Source organism: Phyllopteryx taeniolatus, chromosome 14 (genome assembly GCF_024500385.1).
Source record: "Phyllopteryx taeniolatus isolate TA_2022b chromosome 14, UOR_Ptae_1.2, whole genome shotgun sequence".
NCBI lineage: Eukaryota > Metazoa > Chordata > Actinopteri > Syngnathiformes > Syngnathidae > Phyllopteryx > Phyllopteryx taeniolatus.
Genome location: NC_084515.1, coordinates 6,527,269 through 6,537,507, shown reverse-complemented (window position 1 = coordinate 6,537,507; position 10,239 = coordinate 6,527,269). Strand labels below are relative to the sequence as shown.

Genomic DNA, 10,239 nt, shown 5'->3' with positions numbered 1-10,239 from the left:
AGTTGTTGTTCTCACAGAGCAGAGAGAAAATGCCTGTGAGTATTGTATTCTCCGTTTGTATTTGTTGTTGCTCCATGTGTTAATATAGCAAAAAAAGTTGTGTGAGGGTTTATCCATCCATCCATTTTCAGTACTGCTTATCTTCACTAGGGTCGCGGGCGTGCTGGAGCCTATCGCAGCTAACTTTTGGGCAAGAGGCGGGGTACACCGGCCAATCGCAGGGCATGAGGGTTTATATTTACTGTAAATCTATGCTAATTTCCATAGTCCGTCTATTGGGTTTCGCATTAGGTGTTAGCATTAACATAGCAGACTTAGATTAGTTAGATTCTCTTTTATTTTATGTGTAAATGTCACAGTAAACTTCAACTAAGAGTGACAAAATCCGTGAAAGAGAGTCAGCTCAGGCATTAAGGAATACTTTAAAAAGTATATTTTAATAAGTTGAAGTGTGTTTTAATAAATTAAAATGTGTTTCAAGTGTATGGAATGGGTAAAACTATATGGTACCTCTGTAGCAGGATAAATGGGGATTCGCTATACTTAGCATGGGGATTATGAAGTATAGATTATACAACAGTTTGGAGCATTTGGAGACTAAAAGAGCTTGTTGGGTAACACAACATTGCAGGACACTCTGATCGAAATCCACTGTATAGAACACCAAGCCTATGAAGTTCAGTCATGCAGGATATTGATCGGTTCTTTACATGACAGTTCTATCTAACAGGTCCCAAAAGAGTAACAACTAGTACAGTATTCAGCCTCATTCTTGGGGCTAAGACACAGCGATAGGAAGAGGTCTTTAATGGCACAGTATTTGTCCTTAGAGTTTTCAAAGTCATTGACTGTTGTGTTTTGCTACTTAACGCTCAGCTTTGTGTGTAGTCACAAGGAAGGCGACGCGGTGAAAAGATTTGAATCTCATGTCCGCCGAGGCTCCAGCCTGTAGGAGAGCTGCGTCAGCGCCCTCTGGTTGTCGATCACGCAGAGCTTCCTGACGTAACCTCTGACCTCCGCTTGATTCTTGTTGGGTTGGCAGATGTCAGGATCTAACACAAAGACCGGGATACATAGTTATTTGCTGTGTAGAACCTGCTTGTAAAGCAAAAAAATAATAATCATCGGAAGACTTACTGAAAGGCTGGCTTCTACAGTGCCTCACTTGTCGAATTGTGTTCGCTATAATACGCTGATAAAGAGAGAGCCCAAAATGTTATTGTTGTTGTTTTACACCACTGATTAGTTCAACTTAACATTCCCTAAATACACTATTCACAAATAGTTAATGATACAGTGGTGCCCTGACATACTAGTGACCGGACTTAGTGGTTTCTTTCGGATACGGGCTGTCGTTCAGATGATTTTTTTTTGCTTTGACTTGCCAACAAAAATATGAGGTCCGAGCGCTGTATGTTGGCAGTGAACTCAACTTAATTCGCAAGAAGAAACATTTTGAGCAGAAAGTGAACAATTCTTCCAAAAAGAGGCTTCAAGCTGTTTCATGCCAAACTAAACATAAAACAAAGAGAATTACACATTGTGTATTAAAAACAGCTACATAGCTTTGTCTTAAAGTCCACTAGCTTAATGCTAACACATAATGTGAAACGCCATAGATAACACATAATGTGAAACACCATAAATGGGCAAACATATAGCATCTATGTGCGAGCGTGGATTAAAAAACACCTACTTTTTTGGGCTGGAACGGATTAATTGCATTTCCATTCATTTCAATGGGGAATGATGATTTGAAACAACAGTATTTTGAGTTACGAGCGTGGTCACAGAACGAAATAACGACGTATCTCAAGAAGCCACTGTATTTGGCATTCAGGTGAAATTTCAGGATGACCCTAAAATGCACAATAACCTTTACAGCTGACCTTCTTTAAAACTCTAAACCTCCATGTGTAAAGTGCCCGGAGATACTGTAACTTCTTTTGGCCACGGGCTTCGAACAGGGGGCTGGGGGAAATGTGACAACTGTCCTGGGGCCCTAAGCATTTGGGGTGCCCTCGCGGTCCAACTCCATGTCCTAACCATTTACAAATCATTTCTGCCATGAAATAAGTGATTGCACAACCCTCCCCCCTGTTGATAACTACTTTCTGGAAGGAAATAACTAATGAAATTGTGCTACGCCCCTGGGTTTGGCACTATATAAATCTAATTTAATTGAATTGTTTCATTGTTTCAGGACTTTTTGCACAACTTGCTGTTCTGTAACAAGAAGCTGAACATCAGTACTCGTAACGTTTCCTAACTACAAGATACAGTATGTCAATATGCCATTTTGCCTTACCATTTTCTCAAAATTGACCATGCTGTCAATGAATGTCTTGTTGCCTTCATGTGTAAAAGTCATATCTGTAATGCAATTGAACATTATGAGTGTCACAAATACAAACCAATGACTGATGTGCTCTCCAAGAATGTTACCTTTAAGTAGGAGGGGCATAAATGGGATTATTGGCGGCTCGAGCTTCGTAACAGTTAGTCGGTAGGATCGATGGTTTCTGGACGGGTCCTGAACATCAAAATATAACGTCAAATGCTAATATTAGCGTGTATATTCTCATGTACTCACTTGCAGTCTGCAACTCACCATCATGCTCTCAAACTCAGCGTAGAACTTCTTAAACTTGGTAGGCAACTTCTGTTAAAGGACAACATCATCATTTACCAGTGGTTGTGTGGTGTCAATTGTCAGTTGAAAGTATGAATTGATGTTTACCTCCCATGTCTGACTCAGTCGGTTTACAGCAGGGTTGGTCATACCCATTATGATGGCAAAGAATGCATTCAGGTTCTTAAACTCCCGACAACTACGGACAAACAGAAATCCACAATAAATTGAAAACAACTCTTTACTGCCATTATTTCTTTCACGCATCATATGAAGGAGGTCGTCCCACTCACTGTGCAGCTATCTTGATGAACTTCTTGAGGAGCTGAACCCTCTTGCTGAGCTGTGCACAGAGGCACACCTCAGTGACCACCCACAGCTGAACCTGGTTGAACCTTCGCAGAAAGAGGTCCAGGTTGGCTGTGGTTCTTCTGAAGCTCTGGCGGCCGAACGTGTTATAGAGCAGTTCGTGCTGTGGGTTGTGTGGACATGGTGTTACAAAGCGTTTGAGCAGCAATAAAACATATCCATTAATATGTCTTATAGTTAACCCTGTCACCTATATTAATAGTTTAAACTGTAAATAACCAACAAACGTTTATCCCAAAATATGTATGTATCATTTCAAACTCTATGTTGCCCTCAAAAATAAATGGCTTACAAAAAAAATTGGATTTTGGAAAAAAGCACCCCTACACGTGGTGTACATGCACACTTGGTCAAGACTATCCATAAGAACCAAGACTAAACTTAGCTCCTTCCCAACATACAAAGCTTTTCTCTAAGTCGAGATGTAGAATGTCAACATACTTCCTTGGACAAGCTACACTACTCTCCTATTTAGACAAAGCTCTTGTGCCATCTTGTGGAATTTTAGGACATTTCAGAAAGAGCGCAAAAAACGCGAATAGTGTAAGGGATTGCTGTATATTTATTTGAGTGTGTGTTGTGTGGTACCTCGTGCACACAGCTGAAGAGCTCCCAATCAAACATTGTCATTTGATAGGCGAGATCCTTCGAACTCATCAGCTCAAAAGTGGACATAGAACCTGCAGAAGGTCCCTCTTGGTCTGTAAGAGGAGTCTGAGACACAGATCGCAGAATCACCAAAAATCCATCCATCCATTTTCTGTACCAGGTCACGGACGGGTGTGCTGGAGCCCATCCCAGCTGACTTTGGGCGAGAGGCGGGGTACACCCAGAATTGGATGCCAGTCAATCGCAGTGCACATATAGGCAAATATAGAATAAATCCAAGAATCGTGAATATGCAGGGGAAGACTAAATACATTGTGCAGGTGATTACCTAATGTTCTGGTCATTGAGTTAAACTATTCATGCACAGCAAACAAGAGAGTCGTTACTTACCAGACTACTGAGTTGCTCTCGTGCACAAGCAAATAATCGCCCGTTGATGCTCAGAGTGGAAAACACGGACACATCATTAGGTTTCAGGATTTGTTTCTCTGCAACACAAATTGGCAGTTCATCAAGTCATCAAATCACTTCTGAGATAAACGTGGTTGTGTTGTGTCTCGGTCTTTCCTCTTACCGCCGGCAGAGCTGAGGTGAACCAGCACGAGCTCGTCAGTGGAACCAAGTTTGTCAGCCACGGCGCATATCAGTTCTCTCCCCGTCGCTGCCACGGCAACTCGAACCGTGGTGTATGTGTGATCACTGCAGTACACCTTCAAAAGGACTAACACATAACACAAAATTTGAATCATCTTAGTCTGTACTCACTCCCTGTTAGGTACACCTGTACAATCTAAGCGATTTAATGGGAGGAACTATGTTGAAATTAGTTCAGGAGTTTCAGTTAAACAAAAATAGTGCTTTGCTGCCATCTTGTGGAATCTTGGGTTCAAGAAATTATGGTGAAGTGAGTTGAGGACTGATTTAGACTAAGGTATTTGCTGCCATTTTGTGGCATCTTGGTGTCAACAAACCATGTTGAATTGAGTTGAGGACTTTCATTTAGATTGTGGCATCTAAAGCAATTATAAACCTTTTTGGGGGGCATCTGTTCCTCACGGATTTTTGCTATTCGCAACAAGGCTCCGTCCCTTGCCGCGGTGAATATCAGGGGTTCAGTGTCGTTTGCATATCTCCAGAACTGTGATGCAGAACAGTGAGCGCTGGTTTTAATATTTCAACACTGTGACAGGAAATGGGCAATATTTGTAGAGGCAGCTTTTGTGATTGTGCAGCGATACCTAGCAATACAGAAAACACAAGACACACGCAAAAGGGAACTTACTGCACATTAAGAAAGCTTCAATACTTTTTTTTTTTTTCATTTTTTAAGCGACAGGGCATCAACACTATAGTTTCATGACAGTCAGGGCAATAATCACATTTCTCTAAGTCCCATCTCACAGTAACTTACTGTCATCTTGATTTCTAATGGGCTGTTTCTTCTGCAGCCTCTCTTCCCCATTGCTAAACTGCCGTATTAAAGTCTTCTGTAGGATTAAAAGACACAGTCAGCATCAACAACACAATGATTGCGCCTACCACAAAATGTCAAATATAGACTTGCCTTTTTTGTGGACTTGGCTTCCTCTGAGCTACAAAAAAGGGTAGTAATGCAGTGTTAACAGAATGACTCAGAGCTGTGGAATACAACATAAGGCATGTGCGATCAGTTGAAGATGTATGAGTGAAAACATACTGTAGTTTGACAACTTTGTCCAGGTCAGGAAGCAGATCTTTCAATGCTCTGAGCATCCGTGAATCATTTGATACACTTCCAAATAACTCCTACCGGGAAAATAAGGAAAACCAAGCATTATCGGATCAATATGTATCAACTCAAAGACAATCTCAGTGTGGTTTGATTTAGTAACCGTGCGGAGGCTACCTCGAGGAACAAAATTGCAGCAGGCTCCTCCAGTAGGAGGAATGTGTGTGTGTTTGCCCAGCGCAGAGCCAGAATGAGAGCCCTCCTCTTACAGTTGAGCGCATGCTCCAACCTCTCCTGTTCTGAGCCGGGCGGGGAGGCAGCATGGTAGGTGCACACCAGGTTAAAGATAAATAAAGACATCTAGCGATGTACTGATACTATTTTTTTCCCAGACCGAGTATATGTACTTAAATTTGAGTACTCGTCGATACAGAGTGCCGAAACGTGATAATGCTGTTACGTCTTGCAAGTATGATAAAAATGTCTTATTTTAAACACACATTTTCTTGAACATGGCATGTAAGTTTCACTCAGATTTAACAGTTTTTAGAGTAACAACCTGTCATTACTGTTACTTTAATATTCAACTGCATGTTTTTCTTTGTCTTGCCATACATTTCACTTAAATGTAGCCTGTCACACGAGGTATTTCAGTTACAGTATGAAGTGTCTCAGTCTGAACACTTGGGGGCATTATGTAAAAGGAGGATAAAAATAAAGGACAGAGAAGAAATTAAATAAAGTAAAACAGTCTGGTGGATATATACGAGTACAGTCCTAGATATACATTTAATAATGTTTATTTTTTTTAAATAATTGACCGAATTCAATTAATAATAAGTAATACAATAAAAAAATATACTGAATGACTTTATTAATAAAATATTTTACAAAGTTTAAAACTTTTAGAATTGTTCGATTTTACTCAAATAAAAAAATAAATACAATTACAAATAAGAATGAATTATTTTATCATTAAAATCAACAATTTTACAGAGTTACATTTTTTTTGTACAAGTACAGTCCTAGATATACATTTAATAATGTTTATTTTTTTAAATAATTGACCGAATTCAATTAATAATAAGTAATACAATAAAAAAATATACTGAATGACTTTATTAATAAAATATTTTACAAAGTTTAAAACTTTTAGAATTGTTCGATTTTACTCAAATAAAAAATAAATACAATTACAAATAAGAATGAATTATTTTATCATTAAAATCAACAATTTTACAGAGTTACATTTTTTTTAACCTTATCTACAAATGACCAGGTCCATCTGTCTGCAGGGCTCTACACTAACTTTTGCACTAGTAGCACTGCTGCAATCAACTGAAAAATCTTTTGAGGAGGTACAGCATAACCACGGAATACCATAGTTTCGATTGACAGTGACTCGAGATATATTTGCAAAATATGTTACAGTGAACAAGAATTTTGTCTGCAACAAGCAGTAGCAGACCAAACAGGTCAATAAAATAAATAATAATATTTTTTTTTTAAAGGCTTTAGTTTTAGTTGATCATTTGTTCGACTGAGAGAGGCCAGTTCTTATGAGGGTTCTTAACCCTCTTCCCCTGAGAAGGTCACTTCATTTTGATCATTACCACAACCATATGATTGACATACATTAAAATACGATTACATAAGTGAACCGCCACCATATAAAAGTATCGCTTATGATTATTCACACTATTTTCCAAAACAAACAAAACAAAACAATTTACCGATTTAAAATCAAAGACCCAAATAGAATATGGATAAATCATTACTTTATTTGAATTATAGTTTTTTTTCCCCTTTACAATCCTCTTGAAAGGAGTCTGAGCTATTTAACTTTGCACATGCTGTATCTTCACATGTCTGTGCTATAAACAGGTTTTAAATGTATTCGATTGATTAGATAGATAGCAGACAAGCTTTGCACCCCACACCCCAACCACACACACACACACACACACACACACACACAAACACACACACACACACACACGCACACACACACACTCTCTGTCTCTCGCTCTCTGGCGCAGGGGTGTAGGAGGAGGAGATTGCAGTGGGAAAAAAAGGTGACTTTCAACCATTAAAACATGCACTGGTACAAATGTGACAAGATCAAATTTTAATCGCACAAGCTGAAAAAAATGTTGCATATGCGACCAATTTGGTCACAGTCTTGAGCCCTGTGTCCGTTTTAAAAATTATTATTACCGTAATCCTCTTCAATTGGCGAGTCATTCAGCCACTCTTAGCATATTCAGGGAACAATTTTCATGTCTACTGACATCACACAGGATGATGAAAGGACATGTGCATGAACAGACTAGGACAAAAGGCAGAGAGGTGAAAGACAAAAAGGATATTGTGCCATGAGTAGCGAGCACAGCTGGCTGTTGGGCATGAAGACACAGTGCATGAGGACAAAATCGTCCACTGCTGGGTCTGAGAGAAGAAATTCAAAGCAAAAAAGAAAAAGAATCAGAGGGCATTAAAAGACAAAAAAAGAATCAATTGATTCACAATTGTCAGTCCATTTGTTTGTGTTTTGTTCGGCAACCTGGTTCACTGTGATGTATGTCCATTCTCATGGTCTCCAAAAAGTGCTCAAGAATCTTCTCTGGAGTGCCTGAGATCACAGTGTACCTGCAGTAATACGATGAGATGAGGAAATCCAATAGATTAGATTTTTTTTTTTAAGAAGAGGAAAGGGTTATGAGACTTTTTTTTTTTTTAATTTAAACATGTGTACTTGATGCTTCCAAGGGTGGTGGCTCGAGGACTCTTCTCTAAGACCAGCACAGCTTGTTCGTGCTCTTTCAAACGCACTGTATTGGCCTCCACATCCTGCAAATAAGACAAAACGAAATTAGGTACCATATTTAAAACGTACGACAACTTGTCTGCCAGAAGAGGGAGACAAACATCATATGCTGACATGATCAGAGTAACATGATGCTTCAGTCCAGACCATTGAGGTCAGGGAAGGAGGCAGCAAGTGAGCAGTCAAGTGACCTTGAGCAAGAAACAGAAACCCTAGCTGTGACCCCGAGCAAGAAACAGAAACCCTAGCTGTGACCCCACCCCACGCCACTCGCACCCACTCAATCCTACTATGACACATTTCCAAAGAATCCTGCAGGTGTGTATTTCTTTTGGTGTCTAAGATCTCTGAAACCAAAATTAAGTTTTTGAAAAAATGAGGCAGATGTTTTATTTCTAAAAAAAAGTACATTTAGTATGCACAGTTTGAACACCGACACTACTTAAATATGGGGACATAAAAAAAAAAAACTGTACTTAAAAGATGATTCAATTAAAACATTCTACAAAAAGTTCAATACAAATTGTAAACTATTCTAAGAGATTAAAGGCAAATGTATTGTTCTTAAAGGTTAAATACAACTGAATCGGATTTAACAAATGTAGTGTGCTGGATTAGAACAAAAAAATTGTAAACACTGTAACATTATGGACATTTAGGGTTAGTGTTAGGGTTCATTCAGTGATTCTCACATAGCACTAGTGGTACTCGTACCACACTTGTAGAATCCCTGCCCAAGCACAAGGAATTTTCATTGCTTTGTGCGCACTCTCCTAACGCTGACATCTCTCCACTTTCTATGTGCGGTATGTTCAATATACAAATCATGTAAATTCCAGTACTTCAGATGGTGCTAATAAAGTATTCCCTTGAATGGGACATGCTTTCTTAATATAGATAATAAAAGTACTGTATTGCTAATTATCCTCTGCATTTATTTACCAGTCAATCTTGATCCTGTTATGATCTACATACCCTGAGAATCCTGTTGAAATCCTCCTTGTCTACACGAAGGAAGTGGCAGTTGTCCTCTCTCAGGACAATGGAGGCAGCACGAGGTGAATCTGTAACCAGGGCCAACTTTCCAAAGTCGTCACCCTCATGGAGCGTACACACCACCCCCTGACACACACACACACACACACACAATTTTTAAATATTCCCAAGGCCTGAAGAAAGGTGCTGGAACACACACAAATGGAATGAATCATCACAACATGCGTGCATTTCGCTACACGGTGGTTGCAAAGTGGTGTGTTGTGTGAATTTGCCTTAACCCATTTCACAGTGACGTCATGATTTCACTAATAAGAACTCTGCTGGTGTTCTTCAGCCTCCTCGTGCCGACTACTCCTTGTCTACTGTATGTTGATGCACTAATAAAATGTTGATGGGTGTGTGTTTTTACTTTTTTCCAACTTACCTTGCCATAGATAACCACATTGACGGAGCCCTTCTGGATGATGTACCACGATGTGCCTTCTTCTCCTTGGTTGAACACTTGAAGATGCATAGCACAAACACACACTGCTGTAATACATGCAACAAAAAGAAGCCTAAATTTTAGACTACAACAAAGCGAAGACCTACACACAGTCCCGGCTTTAGCGTGTGACTCGAAGATGACAACACTCGCCAGTTCCCTCTTCACCTACAAGTGAAAACACATCGGGTTTGTTGAGTAACTGCACATCAGAGGAAAACAGTAAAGGGGGGCTCAACTTAGCAGGGAGACAAGCACCCACTAAGCGCACCTGAGCTCCCGTACAGACAGTTAATTCATTGATCAGTGGGGGGTGTTAATTTTTTATTTTATCAACGTACTCAATGTAAACTCCGCTGTAAGCTATATATTTTTGTTGCACACCACACAGGGAAGTAAAACCACATATTCAGGCATGCAAGGCAAGATGTGAGCGTGTCAGCGCTCAGCTAACCCAAACCATTAAGTAAGGGCCAAACCCTTACTTAATGGCACATCAACAGGAGCTATGAAGCAGAATAGCATATTTCCAACAACTAGTTGTTATGGTTTTTGTTTGTTTTTAAAAGACTTCAACATTATGAGCCCCGGCACTTCAACTGAAGCCTGAC

The 10,239-nt window shown here is 39.6% G+C and overlaps 1 protein-coding gene across 2 annotated transcripts in view; it reads right to left on the bottom strand.

Annotated features, from left to right (window-relative positions):
* Positions 1-418: 418 nt before the first annotated feature.
* LOC133488788 (rap guanine nucleotide exchange factor 4-like) overlaps positions 419-10,239 on the bottom strand; it is a 29,047-nt gene continuing 19,226 nt past the window's right edge. For both annotated transcript variants that reach the window (XM_061797118.1, XM_061797119.1), the window contains 20 exons: positions 9,736-9,796; positions 9,569-9,645; positions 9,121-9,267; positions 8,074-8,168; positions 7,882-7,967; positions 7,688-7,766; positions 5,496-5,646; positions 5,307-5,395; positions 5,175-5,202; positions 5,022-5,097; positions 4,185-4,331; positions 4,001-4,098; positions 3,590-3,715; positions 2,926-3,104; positions 2,741-2,831; positions 2,612-2,662; positions 2,446-2,533; positions 2,309-2,373; positions 1,138-1,192; positions 419-1,052 (listed from right to left, as the gene is read on the bottom strand). In XM_061797118.1, coding sequence (XP_061653102.1) covers positions 925-1,052; positions 1,138-1,192; positions 2,309-2,373; positions 2,446-2,533; positions 2,612-2,662; positions 2,741-2,831; positions 2,926-3,104; positions 3,590-3,715; positions 4,001-4,098; positions 4,185-4,331; positions 5,022-5,097; positions 5,175-5,202; positions 5,307-5,395; positions 5,496-5,646; positions 7,688-7,766; positions 7,882-7,967; positions 8,074-8,168; positions 9,121-9,267; positions 9,569-9,645; positions 9,736-9,796 — 1,917 coding nt within the window. In that variant the 3' untranslated portion in view covers positions 419-924. The remainder of the gene's footprint in view (positions 1,053-1,137; positions 1,193-2,308; positions 2,374-2,445; positions 2,534-2,611; positions 2,663-2,740; positions 2,832-2,925; positions 3,105-3,589; positions 3,716-4,000; positions 4,099-4,184; positions 4,332-5,021; positions 5,098-5,174; positions 5,203-5,306; positions 5,396-5,495; positions 5,647-7,687; positions 7,767-7,881; positions 7,968-8,073; positions 8,169-9,120; positions 9,268-9,568; positions 9,646-9,735; positions 9,797-10,239) is intronic.